The sequence below is a fragment of the Hippoglossus stenolepis genome, chromosome 17 (assembly GCF_022539355.2).
Source record: "Hippoglossus stenolepis isolate QCI-W04-F060 chromosome 17, HSTE1.2, whole genome shotgun sequence".
Lineage (NCBI taxonomy): Eukaryota > Metazoa > Chordata > Actinopteri > Pleuronectiformes > Pleuronectidae > Hippoglossus > Hippoglossus stenolepis.
The window spans coordinates 6,407,396-6,429,401 of record NC_061499.1 but is presented as its reverse complement, the minus strand read 5'-3'; the positions used below and the strand labels follow the sequence as shown (position 1 = coordinate 6,429,401).

Genomic DNA, 22,006 nt, shown 5'->3' with positions numbered 1-22,006 from the left:
TTAAACCATCAGCAATTTTCTCAGTGGGTGTCATCTCTAGCGAGGCGTGACGAAAGGTCCCATTGCTCGCCCGCCCCCCCCCATCATCGGCCCGTGTCGTCACAGAGCGGCAGTGTCACGAGCTGCCAGGCCCGTAATGCGAATGCGTTGACAGCAGAGCCGTCAGCTCCCTTCTAAGCCACCAGGTGCAGGGCAGCAGAGGTTCGGTGTTTGGACAAGCTCGTGTGTGTGTGTGTGTGTGTGTGTGTACTGTACTATAGAGCTGAACTGTACAGCCCTCCCAGGGAACGAGTGTTTGATCCCGCGGTAGATTCTCACTCTGTTCTCCCCTTGTTTCACTCTCTCTTCCACTCAGCCATATCTCTTTCACTCTTCTTCTCCCTGTTTTTGTTCCTTGTCTGTACTCATGTGTTTATCCAACTGTCTCCCTTCCGCTCACTCATCTCCGCAGTCTGCCCCCAAAGAGATTCCAATCTCGCCATCGCAGACTGAAAAGGGGGAGACACACACACACACACACACACACACACACACACACACACACACACACACACACACACACACACCCCGGCCAAAACAGCCACCTGTTTCTCATGAGAAAAGCTCATGAAGACCCTTTTTTTTTTTTCATTGAACCTGTCTTTCTACAGATTTCTCTCTCTTCCCATGGTGCCTATTTTTATTCCTCTCACCTGCAGCTCAAGTGTGAGAACGTGCCCTTTCAGAACTTATCTATGGGTCGTCGCAACATTTTCATCAACCTTTTATTGGCAATTATTCACACAAAAGCATGTTGATATGGAGACAGTCGCCGCATAGACGGTCCCTCTTTCTCTGTTTTTTTTGCAGTTGAACTTAGAACAGCTCTGTCATTTCATGTTTGGTTTTCACTTGCCAGCTCTGAAGTGCGGCTGTTTTTGTCAATCCTCTGTTTCTTGTCTTAGTGTGGTAGAGCGCCCCTAGTGTTCGCAGTCCAGCGAGACGCTTGCACCGATGGTTGCGAGGTGGAAAAAGGCATAAAATTTCAAATAAAGGCAAAGATGTCTGTTAAATTAAAACAGGGATTATGCGTCAGGAACAGGAACGCCTTATAGAAACAAGCTCTGGCTGACAGAGCGGTCCTACATTACCATCTCAGAGGTATTTACAAGAGCGATTACTGTGATTATTATTTCAACAATACCCTGCGATGCTCTTTCATGGGCTGCCAGCCGGAGCAGGGGTACGGAGGGCCTGCCAACATCGTTGGTCTGGGAATCTGACTAAGAGCTTCATTGGAGGCCGGGGAGGAGGGAGTGAGGGAGGGAAGAGGGAGGGAAAGGGGTGAGATGGTAGAAGAAGAGAAATGCGACACTGTTCAAAGGGTCTTCTGTCCTTCTGAGGGGTGGGGGGGAGGTCACATACAATCCTTCTCACATGATTTTGTCCTCTTTCCCCCTCTCCGCAGCTCCCATAGAGCCTTTGCTGTGCAAATTTGCAGACGGAGGGCAGAAGAAACGCCAGAGCCAGAGCAAGTACCCTCAGAACGGGAGGCCGTGGCACAGGGATGGCGAGGTAAGACGTTACATCAGATTTAAAATAAACTGATTTCCTCCCCTACAACTTGTGCAAATATCATCTCACACAAGATGTATGTTTTAATATTCTGCATGGGATACAAATCTTTTTCTTCAGCGAAAGATGCGTTGAACATCCAGCTTCTTCAGGTTTTCTTATCAAGTGGCCAATAGATGCCATTAATAAAGAGTGAGTAATAAACTGAGCAGATTAAGAAGAATACAAGTCAAGTATCAACCATAGAAACTTAATATTAGTTTGTCAAAAACAAATCATGACTAAGGATTTTAATCCCAAAGTCTATTCACTTTAACTCGTGTACTCAATATACTGAATAAACCAAGAATCTATAAATGGGAAACTCAAACGTGGCCAGAACACGTGGGCTAACTCTGTTAAACTCTTTCCATTTCAGCACCGTGACATTTTAAATAAGGCGTTTACCGCTGAGGTAATGGTAATTACAAGAACAGGGCCCCACCCTGCTCACAAAGTTGGCTGCATCTAGGTTCATGTAAAGCATTACGTCCTGTCATTTGTATTTACTCTAAGGTATGAAGCTGTAAAAAAACACAGGAGAAAAATAGCCCTGATATCGATCAACCTGCCCCCGGATGTATAGGCTCTGTCACGTAAATTGCATCTCAAGCCAAACGCCTCGCTGAACACGTATATTCCCGCCATACATCAGAATGCTGGGAAACCTGAAATTGGATCCAGCGCTGTGGTAACGTATTCATCAGCAACATGTGGAGACAAGGTTAAAGTCGCTTCGTAGGCTCCCAACTAGCTCTACGAGGAAGGACACACAGAGGAGAAAGGTAGAGTAGTCATTCGGCCTGGACTGTATAGAGGAGAGTGAACACACACACACACACACACACACACACACACACACACAGGCACCGAGGCTGACAGTTGTGCTGAAACTGCAATGTAGGGGAGACCGGGAGAGATGAAATGTTTGTCCTTCAGAATACACATGCTCTCTGTGTGTGTGTGCGTTTGTGTCGGCGGTGGGGGTCCTGGGTGTGTTGAGAAGTGGAGTTGGTATTGCATATGCTGTGTGTGTGTGTGTGTGTGTGTGTGTGTGTGTGTGTGTGTGTGTGTGTGTGTGTGTCTGTCAATCACATGCTCAGCAGTCCTAACACCTATAAGCCAGTGGTGCGTGTTTAACCTAAATCACATTGCTACATCGCCTCACACATTGACAGGGTTGATTTGAGGTAAAGTGAGATGACTGTGTGTGTGTGTGTGTGTGTGTGTGTGTGTGTGTGTGTGTGTGCGTGCTTGACTGCGTGTGTGCTTGTACTTCGTCTTCTAGGTGCATGAAGAAGAATAAGGGAGAAATGATAATGATATCAATAGTGTGTGGAGGGGGAGTTCAGGGTGGTTTGTTTGTTCAAGACTTTAAGATCTTTGTTTGTCTCATGTCTCCTTCATTAAGTTCAGGGAAACAAAAAGAGTTTTGGTTTGATATTAAAAAAAACATATGCTTAGTTTTTAATCGTGCTTCAGTTGCCAGTGAATGTTTTGCAGGGATAGAAGTCAACACTCATCACCAAGAAATATTACATCAAATAATGTTTCTAAAGGCAGAGACGCACACTCGGTATATTGTTTTTGTCGTTTCTGGCCCATGCTCATTACACAACACTATGCGTAAAAAACTTAATTGACTTAAAAACGCCATTTTCATGTGGACCAGAGGCTCAAACGCAGAGGAGTGGAGAGGGCGTTAAACTCAAACGTTCAAAGTGCTCATGTTTGCTTATGTATCTCAGTTGAAAGTTGAAAGTTCTTCCTGTCGTCTCTGTGAGAGAGGAAATCCCTCATGTGCGCTCGGCCCCTCTCCTCCCCTCCATCTCTCTCTCTCTATGACCCCATCGCTCCTGCAGTGTTTCACATTACACTGCGTGAAGGCACCAGGGTTTGACTGAGAGGCCAAGGTTTAACAGCCTGGGTTCAAGGCAGAGTGAGTGTGAATGTGTATGTCTGTGGCTGAACAGGCTCCAGTGTGTGTGTGTGTGTGTGTTTCATGTTCTGTTGCTATCCTTGAAAGGGCCAATGTGACATTTAGACCTTCAAGCAAACAGGGTTTCTACTAATGCTGCCTTTAGATGTGCTCTGAACCCCCGGAATTCTCCTGAAATGATCCAGACCCAAATGTCTGAGTCACTTGCTCTGGACGTTTTCCAGAATTGTCCTGCCAGCCCCCTTGTAAAATTCCCGAGGAATGGACGTGTTGTTGATGCTTCTAACATTCAACTGAGACAAAGCAGAAAAATCTAAAGGAATACAACAGGACGCAGACACGTAGAAGACGCAGACAAAGATGTCATGTGTGAAAGCTGCTTAATTGACGTCACAATTGAGGCTTGTGACAGTAAGAGTTAAGGGTTATTTTGAAGGATTAGGTTTAAATTGAGGTTATGGTTAAAACTAGTCCTTGTTGAGAATCCATTGTTTTTGTTTTTCCTCAGGTCTTTGTGAACTGTGTTTTCCTATATAAGCACTGACGTCTTTATAAACTGCTGAAACTCTAGTTAAACCTCGGGTTTACCAGTATCTACTTGTCCACAGTGTCAAGAGGAAGACCCTCCATGAGTATAGTGTGCCATGCATGTGGCCATTGATCAGCTGCACTGGCAGGTGGATGCGAGATAGGCATCACGTGTTAGTCTGTTTATCAGAGCTGAGGCCATTCCTCACCTCACTCGCTGTGGCAGGGAGATGAAGAGGAGCAGCACACCATCCATTACTCTCTCTCTCTACCTTCTCCCTCTCCTCCTCTACTGTGTATCTCACTCTGCCTGCATATCTTCCTCTCTCTCTCTCTTTCTTTATCTCTCTCTCTCTCTCTCTCTCTCTCTCTCTCTCTCTCTCTCTCTCTCTCTCTCTCCTTCTTTCTCTGCCCCTTCCTCCCCTCGTTTGAAGTCGTCCAGGATCCCACAGCAGCATATGGAGAGACAGCGAGTGAGTGACTCGCTGAGAGTAAGAGAAAGAGAGGGACAGGGAACACATTGCATGATCAGTCAGGAGTTACGAGGGGTTGAGTGCTGAGCGATGGCTGCTGCTGAGGATTGAGGAATATATGACAGATTTCCTTGTAAACTACCCAAAGTGGGAGTCTACAAAGTGCTGTCTGTCGCTGTCTCATGCTGACAAACATATTAGTCGCTGCACTTTCTTTTTCCCCGCCACACACACACGTAGACATAAACACCATGGGTGCTCCCTCTTTTTGTGCCTCTCTCTCTTTTCACTTCCTCTGTAACCAACACACACTCCTACACACAAAAACTTTCAAAGTCACACTTCTCAAGCACCTACTCTTGGGGAATGAGTGTAGATGAAAAAAACATGCGGCTCTCCACTCTGTGTGAAAGCCTGACAGATGTCCGTGTGTGTGTGTGCGTGTGTGTGTGTGTGTGCGTGTGTGTGCGTGTGCGTGTGTGTGTGTGTTTGTGTGTGCGTGCGTGTGCGTGGCCATGAGGCAAGAAGAAAAAATAAATAGCAAATCTGTGTATGGAAGGAGGGAGTAGGTCAGTGTGTGTGTGTGTGGATAAGAGATGATGGCTCTTCCTGTGTAGGACCCTCACAGCACAGGTGTCCTTCCAGGTGCCTGATATTGGCTGTCCTCACCCCTTTTAGAGCTACGTGTTAAAATGATGTTCCAAAATGTTTCCAACAATCTTCAAACCCAGAAGATCACGATTATTTATTGTTGTTTGCTGCGTAAAGTGAGTCAAACTTTAATTGATTACCTCATCCCTGTACATAATTTGCACCTGAGGCACATCAGCATGAGAAAATACCTCTTTACAACTTGAGTTAACGATCACATCACAGTTATTCTCCACTTCTCTACTTATCATTACACCACATTTGGGCCTTTTTCTGATACGATTATGAGAAATCTTTGAACTTATAAACTTTCTGTTAAATCGCAGCATCAGGTGAGGATGTAACTATCCCTGGCAGCTTTTCTCCAGACCAAGCATGTTCGGTGAGCCTGTACAATATACTGCGTAGTAAAGGGGTCATTTTTTTCCCAGTCTTGGATCAAGCTCAGACGGAACCACACACAAACTGTCTCTGTCTCTTCCTTTCCCCTCGGTGTGACAGAGCCAAATACTCTGTCAGTAATCAGTCATTGGCCGTGCAGGCTCCCCGGCCAGCAGCTTCTCTGCTGTGGAATTCATCAGCACATGGAACCAAGGGCAGCACTTAGGGGAGTTATCAGCCAGACAGCTGGCCATGTCTGCCCATGCTATTAGCGCACATGTGAACATGCACGTGCACATGCAGACAGCTCTCAGAATCTCTTTATCTCACATTTAGAGTGAAGAGGGTGAATAAACACTCACTGTGAAACCTTGTGGACTTGGACACTGACAGTTAATATATACAAATAATAGTAGAAGATATTTATAAAACACAGGGACAGAGGCATCCAGTAGCTTTACTAAAATTTGACTTCCCTCTCACACTAATTGAACAATGGCCGACCACCACACACACACTACATCCACACTATAAGTGCCAGCGAGGGCTTACTCTCTCTCCGTTTGTGCTCACGCCCGTGGGTTTTTTCCAGGGCCACTGACCCTCCTCCTGCTCCTTTGAGCCACTATTCCCACAACAGTGTGGCTCAGCGTAGGTAGTCCTCTGGAGGAACAAGGGTAAAAGAGTGGTACAGAAAGATGGGAGGGGGGTAGATTAAGAGATGAGGAGGGTGCAGGGGTGAAGAGAGAAAGTTACGGAGAGAAAGGAAGAGAACACAAGACGACGAAGAACGGAAGGAGGGGAAGGGAGAGCAAAGTAAGAGAGAGGAAGGGCAGGGAGTGTGTGTGTGTGTGTGTGTGTGTGTGTGTGTGTGTGTGTGTGTGTGTGAGTGTGAGCCTGTGTGTACACTGATGAAATCTGCCGTCCTCAGCAGCCTCCCGTTAAAAGAAATCGGATTAGCTCTCCTCCAGGGGAGAACCTTCAGGAATGCAGATGACGGATTGCAGCGCACAGGTTTCTCTCCTGGACTCTAAGAGGGCCTCGTGCACACACACACACACACACACACACACACATCCACATACGCAAGCATGCACGCGTACAACCACACACGAGCACACCATCGCCAGACAAAGGACTCAGTTTTCTGCTCACTCCGTTCCTCTCCAAAGGGCATTTCTTCATTTCCTCTCATTCATAAAAACATGATTGTACGTGATTGAAATGGAGAAGGAGGCGTCCTCGATACTAATTCACTTTTGTCCTATTGACTAAGATTTTCCTCACATCGGCTTTGTCACTTGTCAGTTTTTCCAATTTGGAACGAGTTGATTTTTGATTTGATTTAATTTATCGCCAACAAAAAGCATCAGGGTCCAAATCGTGTTACTGCCCAAGTACAATGAAGGTACAGTGAATTATCTCGCTGACATTGGTGCAAGAACATATCGACAGAGACAAACAGTGTGTGCGAGCTCAGGGTAACACACAGGACACAAGAGCACAATGCGGAACAATGAACATGTCCAATGTATGTATATATATTCTATAGGTATATGTGTCATTCAGAAAATATTGATCTCACTTAAGGGTTCAAATATTTTGATTTAAATTAGAGCCCGATCAATATATATATTAAACCTTCTACAGATATCTTTATTGTTGTGTATCTTGTTCAATATGTAACATATGACAACTTGTTTTTCCAATGCAGTTAAATATTCCCGGTTGTAATTTTGTATTTGTCATCCCTGGTGAAACAGAAACGAATTTCAGAATCCTCATATTTACTGATAATTTGCAGGTTAACGTTTAAATATGGGAGCTTTTCACTGTGGTCTTAGATTTTTGAACCCCACTGTATTAGCCGATAGATCGTTATTGGAAAATTTAACTCCATAAAATCAGTATTGGTCCATTGGTTTGTTGAATCTATACAAAAACTGAAATGAGTAAAAAATGTTGATTTATTTAATGGTTTCGCAAATGAGAAGAAATTTGTTTTTATTTCATGACCAACATTTTCTGCTGCGTCCTCTCAAATGTCACATTTTCATTTGTAGCAGTTTAATCTTATTTTTCTATTTATCCAACTCTCTTAATTTGTAATGATGTGCTCTTCTCTTGCAGACTGGCATGGCGTTAACATACGATCCCACTGCGATGCAGAACGGGTAAGAGCCTGATGGTCAATCCATCCTTTGCACCGTGCACCACACTCACCTCTCGGCTCATGGGACCCGGGTCAATACCGGTGTCATACATGAAGATGAATGTAGTGTGTGCACTTTGTTACCGTTTGATTAAGTTAATCTATATGGACTTGAAAAATCAGTTTTCCTTGGTGGGGTCGGGTGAGGAATTGCAGCTAAGAGAGCCTGTGTGCGTGTTATCATGTGTGTGGGTCTTTTACGTATGCGTGTGTGTGTTCGTTCCTGTGTGTTCCTGTGTGTCTTTATGTCATGACTTAATGGTGCTGTGGAAATAAACGACCCGGCAGCGTGTTTTATTTTTCCCCACAGTACCGAGGCAGGAAGGAGAGTGCCGAGGCTCCCCCTCCGTCTCCCCGTGGCCTCAGTCGTTCACAGGAAGCTCCTCACTTCCCACTTCTTAAACCACTTATCCCCCAGTGACTTGGAGTCAACCTCAAACCCCCCCACCCAAAATAACTGGATGAATAGCATCACTCATGAAACACAGCCCGCCATGTAAAAGCCTGCTTTGCTGCAAATCCGCCAAATTATATTCCCACAGATATTAACAGGAAGCGAAAAGAAATGATTCACTCTTAATACATTCAACCTAAAGTTTAGCATAACGGCGGCGTCGCAGAGAGAGAAACGGGAAATAGGGTGAATTAAGTAGCAAAGAAAGTAAAAGTATTCAACTTTATTCAAACATTAACACAAAGAAATATGGTGATTCAGCGTGCGATGAATTGTGGAATTATATGATTTAGTTTAAACTAAGCCGGAAATTTTAAAGCAAGAACTGCACCTCACTTCACTGTGCTTACTGATACATAAACAGATTCAATTGCATATTGAATTAGTGAATGTAAAATGTAATTATAATGCAAATTATACTTAATGGATGTATATTATAATGTGGGCTGAATTTTAAATGCTCTAGATTCTATCAATGTCTCAAATATATCCATAGAAGAAGAGCAAAGAGAAACAAAACATATGTGTATATAAGCATCTTATTAGTGACATATATCCCTTCATTTGTTTTGACACTGGTTTTACCATCTTTGTTTGAAATAAAACAGGCCCCACTGCTGTATGTGTAAAAATAATAATTGTAATTGAAAAAACAAATAGTTTTTCTTCAAATATACCCCAGTTATATTTTCTACCTATCCATTAAAAGTCAATATAAAGAAAATTATTTAAGTGGCAGTGCTTGTCAACAAACTAACACAAGGACATATTCCAACCATGAACAAAGAAAACAATATATATATATATATATATATAAGAAATCAAATATGTCATTTGACTTATGCCCATTTCGGCCGACAAGAATGAAGTTTCACCTCTTATGAACAAACTATAATCAAACGACAATAAGCTCAATTCAAATAGACGTATGTGGGATTTGTTGCTTTGGTAAACATCACAAACAGAGTGGAATTAAACTCCATTGTCTCCCTCTGCTGTAAAGTTCTGAAATGTCACCAGGTCAAAGAACAGCCTATTCATAAGCATCTGTTTTGAAAATGAGAAAAGGTCAGTCAGTGTACAGCTGATAAAATGATGATCAGTATGTTTTTCCGCTGTTAAGAGGGAGCTCTGGGTGTCCAGAACTTCAAACTAAACATTAGGGGTAAAATAAATTGTAGTACAACATAGAACAGCTGATTCCGTACGTTCAAATCCAGTGTGGTGTCCCAGAGCCGAGTACATAACTTGTCTAATATCCTCAGCCAGTAATATGATCTTCAGCTCAGGTGACAGAGACTATTGGGATCTCAGCAACATTCAGTCGCAATAAGATTAAGCAGCGCAGCCGACGACTCGCTTCTCCGCAGCTCGTGTCAAACCTCGGCTTCTTCAAATGCATCGAGTTCTCTGCGATTCGCCGTAGAGACGTGCTACTTAAGTCGCCCGGCCGGCGGTGCCCGGTGTCGCCTCGGCGCCGGAACATTTGTGGGAGAGAAATACAAACAACCTCCCACTTTATACGATGATAAAAGCAGACTTTTCAATTGAGACGCTATGAGACACTTCATGAAACCTTTATGTGGAGTCCTGTATACGGCCAAGTGTTTGCTCAGAGCAATCTATAGGATGAGTCCTGTGTGTGTGTGTGTGTGTGTGTGTGTGTGTGTGTGTGTGTGTGTTAAAGTTTGCAAGTATTTGTCTTTATTACACAGACAGAGAAACATTTGTACACTTAAGTACGTGACAGTTCATAACTCAGTTTGTAAAGGTAAAGTAAGGTAACAAAATATAAAATTTATATTATGCTATGCCGTGTATACTTCATCTGAGTTTGACACTTATTCTGCTGTGTACTTTCCTCTCCCCCTCTCTACTCCTCTTTTTCTCCTCTCTCCCTCTTCCTCCCTCCCTCTATCTCTTCTCAGGTTCTACTCCTCGCCTTACAGCATCGCCACCAACCGCATGATCGCACAGACCTCCATCACGCCCTTCATCGCTGCTTCCCCCGTTTCCACATATCAGGTGGGCCCATAACGCACTGCATTATGGATAGACTTGTGTGTATGTGTAATCGGAGGGTTTACTTTGTGAATAGAAGAGAGGGGGTGGGCTGCGAAACAGCGTGAGGCTGTCTCTTCTTCTCTCATCGTCTCCTCGCCACTCCAGCTGTGCTCGATGACATCTGTTTCGTAGGCGGCAAACACAACAGGCATCAGAAAACAAGCAACGAAAGAAAAGGGATAAGGGAAAAAGGCTGACAGGGTAGAAAAAAGAAAATCACCCATCAAGAATGAATGTGTCTTGGAAACACAAACACTCTTTTCCCTCTCCCTGTTTTCCCACTGAAATCTTTTGTGCTCCTTCTGCTGATAATGCCATGAAAGACATTTTTTTTAATTTCATTTTATTCATGCCAACCTCAATACGATGGCTTCCCCTTCCCTAAAGTGAATTTCCCCATTCCTCGTGGCTGTGATCTGCGGCGTAATGAAACAGAACAGGACAGGGAACGTGAAAATTGGCTGTGTGAGATGTCAAGAGCGTTACCCGCTTTACGTCGGCGCACATTTCACGCGGCAACCTTTGCCAAATCTAAACATCAAGAGGGGCGCTGCCACCGCGCCCTCTCGCTCAGACGCTATCGTTTACCATCGGCTGCGTTTGGTATGCAGAGACAGACGGGCGAAGATAGTGAGATGAAGGGTAGATGAGGAAGTAGAAGGGACAGATGGAGAGAAAGACAACTAGGGAGATGAGGAAGGAAAGTGGTGGTGATGGTGATAGCTCTGGCTCTGGTGGTGGGGGGGGTGTTGCTGAAGGTTGCTGCGCCCCGTCTTTGAGGCGCGCTTGATTAAAACTCTGTTGCAGTACCTGCGGTGGAGGGTTAGGGGGAAAGAGGAGGAGGAGGAGGAGAGAGAGAGAAAAGTGGGCCAAGGCGCATCTCTAATCCTCTCTCGGAAGGCTTCCCAAATTGATTTATCAAAAACAATGGCCGGGCTTTTGAGGAATATTAATCCTCACAGTTTCAATATCGGGCAGCTCTGCCGCCGCTTCCTGTAATATTGCCCTTCAGCCAGTCACGGCAGGAAGGTGAGTCCTTCATCTTCTGTTCAAGTACAAAGGCGCAGAGGCAGAAGAAAAAGGGAAGACAAGACAGACAGGCCAGACAAAAGGAAATCACTTTCTTTTATGATGGAAACTAGTACCTTTGTAATGAAAATCTCAAGGTGCATAGAAATCACTGTATGTGTCATTTATACTTTCATGTTTATGGCTAGTGGATATTTTCTTTTGAGCTGCTATTTTAACGGCATTGATTTATCAAATGTGGAAATGACCCGTGCCAGCAGCGGTGTTACGGTGTGTTCTTTTGGAGCCTGGCTCCGGAGAGGAGCTTGAATCACGATTGGCTCTGTTTCCCCGGAAAATCAGCTTTGATGATCCGCATGACAGGATCCAGTCCAGGCCAGATCACCACCAAGATCTGGGCTAGTGCCGCCAGCCAGCCGCGGCCTGGTTTACATCACTGGCTCTGCAGGCTGGCTCACTGGGCACTAAATACAGTATGTGACTGACTGGCTGGCTGGTTGGATGTGTGGCTGCAGGCTGGTTTACTGACTGTCTAAACGAGCGGCTGAACGACTGACTGAGTTTTGGCTTTTTGGCGTATTGGCTGACAGGCTGTTTAAAACGGTAACACAAGCGGTGAGGTTCAGCCAGAGGTAGCTCCTGAGGTCAGTCACCCTGAACCGGCTGTAGCTGTGGAATAATTGTTGCCTTACTAGCTGTTGTAATGCAGAATAAACAAACTCACTCCGTCAGCGATGTTTTTACGTCCAAGTCAGACTCGAGTTAATCAAGGGGAGTTGAAATGAAGTCGTCATCTGCAAAAGAATTGGCACAAACCTTCAGATCTGTGAACACAAAAGGAAACGTATCAGATGACAGATCTGTCTGTGCTTCATTTTTTATTTTTCCTTCAATGATTTAGTATTTTGAGTCGAGGCCCAATTTCAGTCCCCAAGCCACAGAAAATCCATCTTATAACATAATGCTACAATACATCATTTGTTAAATGTCTCACATTCTCACATCCAAGATCAAGATCATGCAAAGTAAAGCCACAAAATTAGCTATAGTTGTGAATGATGCTGAAATTTGAACTCAAATACAGTGACTTCCAGCAACATCATGACAGTACAATCTCTACAACAGATAGATAGTGGAAAGGTTCATTTTGGAAGATGGCCCTCCCCTAAAATTTGACAGCCACTTATTATGACCCATAGTTACATTTTATTCCTCGCTGACCTCTAGTGGCTGCAGTAATCATGACACATAGGAGGAAGAAAGGTGACAAAGTCTCAAGACGGACAAAGTCTTCGATAAGAGGAGGATGGAGCGAATAGAATCGTGGCACTTTAACAAAACATAAAACTTTGATATGGGAGTAAAACCAAGACCGTTCCACATCTTTACTTACTGTAACCATGACGATCAACGTCTTCCAACCAAGTAGATATTACAACCAAAACCGTGATCTTTATGAAATCTTAACTTGTTTTGTGCCTAAACCTGATCGAACAGAATCCATTTAAAGAGCTTTACCAAAGGCTCGTTATTGTAAATGTGATGATGAAGCTGTAGGGGGCGCTGTTTCAGGTGATGTTCCTCAGGGCTCCTATCAGAGAGTCGGGATAGATGGATGTTTTCTGAAATTGACTGACCTGTTCTTGACTTGTGTAAACAAATCTCAAATCTGGCAGAATGTACCGGAGCAGACAGGGAGAACCAGTCATCAGATACAGTTTGTGACTGCTCACATCTTTATTGAGTCAGTAGTTGCATGTTTAGCTTCTGTTTATTTGCTCTAAACTTGCTATTAATAACTCATTCATTATTCATGTGATCTGAAGATATTTGCGTTCGCAGATCAGTTTTGAGGCATGTCGGATGGTGCAATGAGTGTCTGGAAGGAAATGGGGGGGGGGGGGACAGATAAGCAGAGACATGTCGTCAACTCGCATCGTGAATCTGAAATTATCTTAGATTTTAGAAATGCAGCAAAACATTAAACGAGCCACATGACCAGGGAAAGAAGGGAAAACATGAGCTGTTGATTTAAATGAGTTTGGGTTGAATATAAAACTAAAGCATCAGTATTAGCTCAGCAGTGTCTCCTGCAGCAATCTCACCTAACTATATAAACCCCTCTTTGAGTGATGAGCAAATATTTTACCACATTTATCTCCTTTCATCTGGGCCGGGCCCCGATGTGCCCCGTGTAAAGGAGCCTTTGTGTAAAACCCCTGCTCCCCACACTCCTATTAAATAAATGGCATGATGGTCATGCAGCCTCCTGGTTAGAGAATGCTGAAGTTAAGTGAATAAAGATAAGCCTCCTCTGTGTCCCTCTGCTGTCCCGCTCAGCTGCGGGAGAACAAATATTGCCTTGTACAAACAAACGGACTTGGCTGCACGTTGTGGGATCTGAGGCTTGTTTAGGTGTGGATCCAGATCACGCGTTCGGGTTGGCTCAGAGGATTGATTGCTCTTATAGCAAATGAATCCGTGTTTGTCTTTGTTTAATCTAATCGTTTTACCAGGATCAGCGGCCAGCCTGCGTGTTTGTCTGCTACAAGCTGTCTAATTCCTCCCTGCAGCCCGTCGGAAAGCTGTGTTTGCTCCCCCGTCCCTCCAGTCTCTTGATCATGGCCTCTGTCACTGTTTCACCATCGCTTTTACTTTCTCATTCCTCAACCTGTGAATGTACCTGTGATTTCCTTCAGCTTTGTGTGTGTCCCACGAAAAAGAGAAGCTCTGTTCACCTTTTAGTTATTGATAAATAATAATCCTGCAGGAACTTGTTGGTCTTGTCTAGTGGACGGTCCAAAGAGTTTTCAGAACCCTTCAGCCCACTGAGCATCAACCCTCCCCTGTGTTTCCAATACTTTATCTCAATCGTACTGAAAGGAAGCAAGAAAGAATCCATGTTTAGTTTTATTTTGATAGAGCTGATACACATGAGTGGAGACGTCATGACCTGAGGACTCCCAAAATGTATTAACTGTTCAATAATCAGGCAAAAGTTCTTTCAAGATAAGACCATCTGCGATTTGTCAACTTTTAATGTTCAGCATCAAAACCAGTTTATTGTTCAACGTTTTGTGTAAAAGTCTTATTGTTCCATATGGCGATTATATGCAAATATGGAAGTGACATATTAGACTGTCACTGACTTGCATAACACAAGGCTACGCTAAAAAAAATATATTTAAAACATCTAATCCCATTTATGAGGGGAAAGAAAATACATAATTTTATTGTAATGTTTTTCAGTTTAAGACATTTTGTGGCTGTAACATAAATTGTGAAATTATTCCACTGGAAAATTATTCCACTGGAAATCATAGTTTATGATTAATATTATTCTAATTATAATATAGTGAAGCCGCCTAATTTATCGGCTCTATATGCACAAGTTCTACTGTTAAATAATGAGGCAGCAGCGACATTTACTGCCTCCAGACAATTCTTTACTCAAGTCTCTGGCTCGGCTTAATCTGTGTAAAGTTCAGCCGTTGTGGTGCATTAAAAACCAGCGCAATCATTTTGAAAAAGTATTTGAACATATTGTGAATATTTGAACAGCGTGTATTGCTTAATGTGGGTTGGATACTAAATGGATCTGGCAAGAAAATATACAAGGAAAAAACTGAGGAGAATTTATGTTGTTACCATAATATTACATTTTATGTGTTTGTCCTCAGGTCCAGAGTACGTCATGGATGCCTCATCAACAATATGTTATGCAACCTACAGTAAGTAGTCTACCATTCACCATGTAGTAGCTGATTCCCCCATGTTTCTTCCATTCTGCACAGTGTTTCCCCAGGGTTGTTCAAAGGTTTCAGAAGGAACTCTGAAAAGGGATTTTACTTCAGTGCTGAATAGTTTAGAAGATGCTAGATTTTATTACGTTTGCTTGTTTGTAAGACGACATAAAAAAAAAAAACAACTGAGCAGATTTCCATGGAAATTGGTGGAAGGATGTGATATGAGTCAGGGAAGCACCGATTCAATTTTGGTTCAGATCCAGATCAGAGTTTTTTATTTATTTATTTTATTTGACATTTTCTCAGTTTTCCCAGAGAATAATTTGTGCACATTTAGGGAACTGATATCTATGAATGAAGCTCTACTGAGGGACATTTTTGTTTTTATATGTAGCTATAGTTTTATATGGATTCATATTTATACATAGAGGAACATGACTGTTGAGGAAAGTTACAGGGGAATCGTTTTAAAACACATTCCTCCTCTGTTGAAAGTGTGGAGGCAACTAAATTGCACACATGCACCACATATAAAGTTATGATAGCTAAATGATTACACTACTGTTGTGCTGCAATTACAATGCAGAGCTCCATAAAAGTTTCCATCTTCCCTAAATACACAGAAATATTCAGGTGGTTTTTTTGGGGGGGATGTTGGAAGTTTATAGGTGTCGTCTGTGCCAGGAAGCGATTCAGCATCATTTACCAAACCCGCCGCACAACACAGACAGGCTGCAGACTGTTGCTCTGGGTTACCAGCCGAGACAGGGGGAAAAAAATAATTAACAGTAATTAGATTTAGCTCACCGAAACAACACAGTCTGCACCAGTGAGGTAGTTGCACTGCATCCGACGGTGTTCAGTCATCTTCGGAGGAGGAAGAGTGCAGAGCGCTCGGTTCCTGCGAGTCCCAAAAAAAATCCTGTTTTTCTAGGTCACAGACTCTGTAAATGAATTATTTAATATTATAATCACTGACAAAAATCATATTTTCCTTTTATCAGAGAAACTTCACGTTAGATGGGATTTGATGGATGTTTTTCTTTTTCATTACAAATCTAAACATTGAATTTGTTTTGGAGAACTCTAAACAGCCCCGCGTGCTTTTATGGTTTCAGAATATTTTCCGTAATGTACCTACAGCATCGCATGGAATATTTCCCAGATCTGTCTCCCTAATGTTAAACAAAAAATAAGCATTTGTACTTAGGTAAATTGTTTTAAGGTTTCACTTTAATTGATCCTAGCACCATAAATGTTCTCATTTGGTTGCTTAGAGGTTTTAAATCGCTCTGCCAGAGGCTTTAATGTTTGCTTGAGGCTTTTTCTGGCCCCTGAAGCACAGTCAGTGTACTTTGTTCCCCTCTGCTCTCGCTTCTTTCACCGAACGAGGCTCCGAACCAGTCGAGGGATCATGGGTTTGATTTTTTTTTACAGTCTCACTCCATCACAGACAAGGATTTCCTCAATGAACGACTGATAGTCTGCAAAAGAACTCATTCACACAGCTAGTTACTGCAGAACCGTGCAAAGGCTTCAGTATATATAACAAGCATGTCAATATTATACTGCGGTTATAATTTTATTGATGCAGTAAGTTACTTTCTCTTTGAAAAAGAAATTACCACCCTGAGGGTAACCTGAGGTTGTATTTTTTTTTTCCTGCTAAAGTTACCTCTAATGAATCATGCTGCATAATTTAAATCACGCTTTAGTATCAAAGTTCACTATTCTCTTCTAATGAGCAAATGCATATGCATGCAGGTGCATTATGAGTTATGACCCACGATGTTTTGGAAAATAATTAAGATATATGGTGCTTAGAAACTACACACAACTGAAAATATTACACACAGTATAAACAGACTCTTAACAACCTGAAAGCCTCATAATAATATATTTGATAATTATAGCTGTAAAATGTAAAGGCAAATGTAATAACAGTTGTGGAAAAGCATAGGTTTGAAGTGACAAAGAAGATAATCTGGTGTTAATGTGAATATCCATCCATCCCTTCATTATCTATACGGCTTATCCTCTGAAGGTCACAGGGGAGATGGAGCCGATCCCAGCTGACACTCACACTCACATTCACACCTTCGGTCAATTTAGGATCTCCAATCAACGTAACCTGTGGGAGGAAGCCCGTGCAGACACTGGGAGAACATGTGAAGTGACAGTGTTAACAACCTCACCACCATTCCACCCTCAGACTTTAAAAAACGCTCTCTGAAAATGAAATTAATTGATATTTTCTTTAAGCTCTCGCTGTTGCTGCTTTCCAGCACAAAGGGATGTTTGCCTCAAGCAAATCCATGAAAGTGTCAATAACACAGTTGGGCTCAGTCAACAGGACGACTGTTTGTGAGTCGCCTGCAACCGAACACATCGGGAAACGCTGGACTCTGCAGCTGATGGCCCAGCACTCACTCACTCACTCACTGGAGGAGTGCTCAACCAGCCGCAGGGGCTCCCCACTGTGGCCATTTACCACTCGCTCCTACCCATCTCACTTCCATCCCCGCTGTGGGACAGTGAACATGTAATCTGGTCGCAGTAGGCCACCATCCAGTCGGACACACACACACATGCACACACACACACACACACACTCATGCCACACCCAGCTGCAGCTGCCCTGCAAGCCGCTGAGTTTGCCTCTCGGCCACATTAACTCCTGCTTTTCCTGCCAGTATTGTAACTCTCCCTTTCCTGCCATACTTTTACACATTTTGCAAACAGTGCTGTTACTTTCCTGTTGACGCTACCTGTTACGACATGGAGGATGTCGTGGGAGTTAGTTTGTGTAAACTCTTCATGTGAATATGCAGAGTCTGAAGGCGAGGGACAGGATTTTGGTTCTGGAAGCCTTCTGGTTTCCATTTCATTTTGGAGAACAGGACAGGAAGAACACATTGACTGTTATGCACCAGCTATTGGCTTTTTAATTTATCTGCATTCATGTGCAGATAGCTTTTAATAGAGATTAGCTAAAATGCCATCTGGACATAAAACACCTACAAATGTATTGTTGTTTGTGTTGTGTGTGTGATAAAAGAAACAACTCGAACTGTAAACAGCGTTCGGCAAATGAAAGACTCGGCCCAGAGATCCACCGACTACACCGGGAGCCCCAAAATATTTACCTGCCAGAGGCTAAGTTGTAGTTTGTGTCGCTGCTAATGTCTGTGTCCTCTGTATGTTATTGTATTTATTGTCATGTGTGTGGTAAATACTGGTTATTCTCAACCAGCCTCGTGTCATGAGGCCTCTTGAGGCTGCTGGTGGTAGCCATTAGCCCGTAGCCGTACTGTACTGTGGTGTCTTTCTCATCATGCCTTCATGCCAGCAGTAGCCATGTGGCCGTATCCGTCCCCGTGGCCCTGTCTCTATTGTGTTCTTTGTCACCAAACGGCTGCTCGGCACTAACCCCAGCTGTCACAGCCGTCAATGGATCATAGCTACCAATCTGTCTCCCTTCATGATCCGCGCTTATATCTGCTACCAGCCACATACACAGCCGACCGCCCCCTTACACTCACACAACCTGCCACCGGCTCACTGAATCACATCGAATTAGCCAAGCGTGTTAGCTTCAAGAGCCCGGGGAGCTACTCAAAGCATTAAAAACCAATTGATTGTGCTGCAATTTGGCGGCTACCGCCACATGCCTCGTGTTGGGCCAGTGGAGCGTTGTGCAATGGCGCTCCTGTTGTCCGAGCAATATGGAGGCGGCCAAGCGTGGTGCGGGGAGAGGTCACAGCTAGCCAGTCAGACGGTGTAGAACAGAACAGAACATGGGTTGTGTCCGAAATCTCTCTCCATCTACGATAGAGTGCACTACGCTGAACTTCGGATTATGTGTGTAAAAAGCCCATTTTCAGCCCGTGACCTTCAAAATAATCGTGCTAGAGACTTGGAAGCCTCATTATCCCAAAAGATATTGATTTGAGCAAGTTCACATGTTGCAATGTTTCCTGTGGGGCTGTAAACTGACCTGCTGTAGCTGATGCTGTCACATGGAGGCAAAGACAGGGGTATTTCTAGCTTGTATAACAGTTATGGTTGAAATAGGCCACTTTGAATTGTTTTGAAATTGTATTTGATTTCTGGAAATCATCTTGCAACCCTCATTCTGTGGCTCGGGACGTCCCAGGGCTCCTAGTTTGGGAAACTACTGGACTGTAAAAACAAAAAGGTTTATAGCACGAACACTACACTTCTTTCTGCTCACTATTAAACATGCTGCATTTCATATATATGCATATATATTTTGTATTATTTACTCCTCAGGGATGATGGAAAATTATGATTCATAAGTGTCAGAAAACTATAGGTCACGAAGATCAGAACAGCTCAGATTGAAGTTATGATACTCAGTCCCACTGAAGTACCTTATGTAACTGGGAGAGAGTTTTGATAAACGTTTGTAACTGGTAATAGTCCAATGCGTCACACACTAAGTAGCCACAAGGCCGCGCCTCCTACAACCGTTGCGCCACTGCGCCCCTGAAGTTTCCAAATAGGCTGCATGAGACGCTTCCCGCTGAATTCCAGGGCGTAATTACCCTTTGACTCGCCCCCTGTTACTTCCCGCTATGAAGACAATCATGATAAATTGTCCGGGTGAGAAGTCGCCTTCCACTGGGATCAAGAGCTCGCTAAGACACCGTACACTGACCTGAACACTGTTAAGTACAGTAGCTCTTACAAGGACAAATTTAGCTTAGTTGATGGATGTTTAAAAGCTTTAATTAGCTAACCCTACTGTATTTTTTTATAGACCCCCGAGATGTTGACTTCCAGCAGTTAGCACCTTCATTTGTTTTGGGGACGTAGCTTTGACTCTTGCTCGATCTTCCTGGCGTACTAACCTTTACTTTAACAACATGGCCGAGAGTTGTGCTTATTGCACATTAAGCAGAGCATTACTGTACGAGACGCTCTGGCAAAGGTGTTTATTTTCCTCTGACTAGATTAAGTTTGACAAGTTCGCCCGTTCGAAACTCGACTTCATCCCGTAGAGGAGTCTGAACTTTGTTAGCCGTGAAAAGAAGGAGCGGTTTTCAACAATTTTTGTTTATCCCCAATTAATGGCTTAGATGCACTCGGTGTGAAACTTGATAGAAAGTGACAGTGGTTTTTAAAGTGGACGGCGAAATGAGGTCTCTGTCTGTTCTCCCAGCCGTTGTTCTGCTTTCTTTCCCCCCCCACCCCGACTTGTCATCCCTCTCTCCTCTCCTCACTTGCTGCCTCTCCCATCTCCTAATACTGTGCTCTGTCTGGCAGTTAGGCGGCAGGATGTCAGAGCAGCATGACCGCTCGCCTCCTCGGCCGGCGCAGCACAAGTCAGCGGACCTCGGAGAAGTGAAAACTGAAAGCTGCTGAAGGCCAAACACACACACACACACACACAGACTCACAACCGCGTAAACACACACGATGCATTGTTTGAGTGCGGAAACACACATTCTTATTCTTAATGATAAATCTCACTTACGTGCAGATCATCAATCTCACACGCAGACGCTCAGACTCACTTCTCGTCGGAGGAGCTGCAGTGCCAGTCAGGCGCAGCATCGCTGTCTTTCCCCTTGACTTATCCCTCCTCTTTTTTTTTTCTCCCAATTTTCCTCTCTGTGAACTGCATGTGCTTCAAGTATGTATTTGCTGGAGTGCACTGGCCCTTACATACTGAAGGTGAATTATTGAATTCCTCACCGTTGCACCCCGGCCAGCGTCTCCCTGAGCTCCCCGGCTTTGAATAGCGGCTCGCCGGGCCTCTTAGAAATGAAGCATAACTATCTGTCCTGATCGGACGGGGGTGAACCGGTGCAGTGTGTGATACCCATCTCTCCGCTTGACATTAAAAACGCTCTGCGGATTTGGAGCGAGAACATTATGTCGCTCTCGTGGATTTGACTGGCGAGGCAGAATTTGAGACAGGGCTACAGTTGTCCTTGAGTTGCTCTCGCCGCTCTTTTGCTCCTCTCTCTATCTTTTCAACCCATCCTTACCCCCTCTCTCTCTCTCTCTCTCTCTCTCTCTCTCTCTCTCTCTCTCTCTCTCTGTACACCCCCTCTCATTTCTCCCTCTCCTCCTCTCTCTGCCCTTTCAGAGTAAAACTTTTTTTTTGGTTTTTTTGCTGTGCAGATGCCAGTAGAAATTGCCTGTTCAGGGTTAAAGTTTCATACATAAAGGAGAGATATTGTCAGAGTGCCACAGGGTGACTGACAGAGAGATGGAGCGGCTGCATTTTCACTGTAAGCTTTTGGATATTACCTTGAGAAAATCCAAATTCGCAGTGGTAGCAAAAAAATGTATTTGGAGACAAAAGCCGACGCGCTCGGTTGGACCAGCTTTATTAACTGGCTTTGTTTTCTAATTGGATTTCTAATCTTTTTTTACTTTTGTAAATGGAGTAAAAAAAAATCCCAGTGTGTGAAATGATCCATTTGTCTACAGGAGTCTGTCAGAGAGCGGCTGATAAACAAGCGCAGTCCGAGCGTGGAGAGGAATGGACCTCCCATGAAGACATGACAAATACTGTTACATGCTTCATCTAGCGCCTTATCCTCTCTCGTACACACAGATGAACACACACACTCACACACACACTATAAATCCATCCTAGTATTGCGTCACCCTCAACTTTGTGGTTCCTTTTTGAACATTACCTCATCACGATAAGCATTTGATCATCATAAACAGTCTGGATGTGGATCATATGATTAGTTTTTTTCTCTCTTTCTCAACCACTAAGCCCTTTTCAGACATGAACTCCAGAAACAGTTTTTCAAAGTTTGCATACAAAGTACGCAGCAGGAGATAGTGTGTTCACAACAAGGGGAAAATGGAAGATTCTGGCGAGGGGCGGAAAAAACGCAGAAAGAGGAAATCACATGTTTTTGTTTACAGCACATTACACCGGTGTCT

At 43.7% G+C, this 22,006-nt stretch overlaps 1 protein-coding gene across 3 annotated transcripts in view; it reads left to right on the top strand.

Moving 5' to 3' along the window:
- rbms3 (RNA binding motif, single stranded interacting protein) overlaps nt 1-22,006 on the top strand; it is a 260,118-nt gene that overhangs the window by 216,068 nt on the left and 22,044 nt on the right. For all 3 annotated transcript variants that reach the window (XM_035182376.2, XM_035182377.2, XM_035182378.1), the window contains 4 exons: nt 1,448-1,554; nt 7,696-7,739; nt 10,160-10,256; nt 15,005-15,055. In XM_035182376.2, coding sequence (XP_035038267.1) covers nt 1,448-1,554; nt 7,696-7,739; nt 10,160-10,256; nt 15,005-15,055 — 299 coding nt within the window. The remainder of the gene's footprint in view (nt 1-1,447; nt 1,555-7,695; nt 7,740-10,159; nt 10,257-15,004; nt 15,056-22,006) is intronic.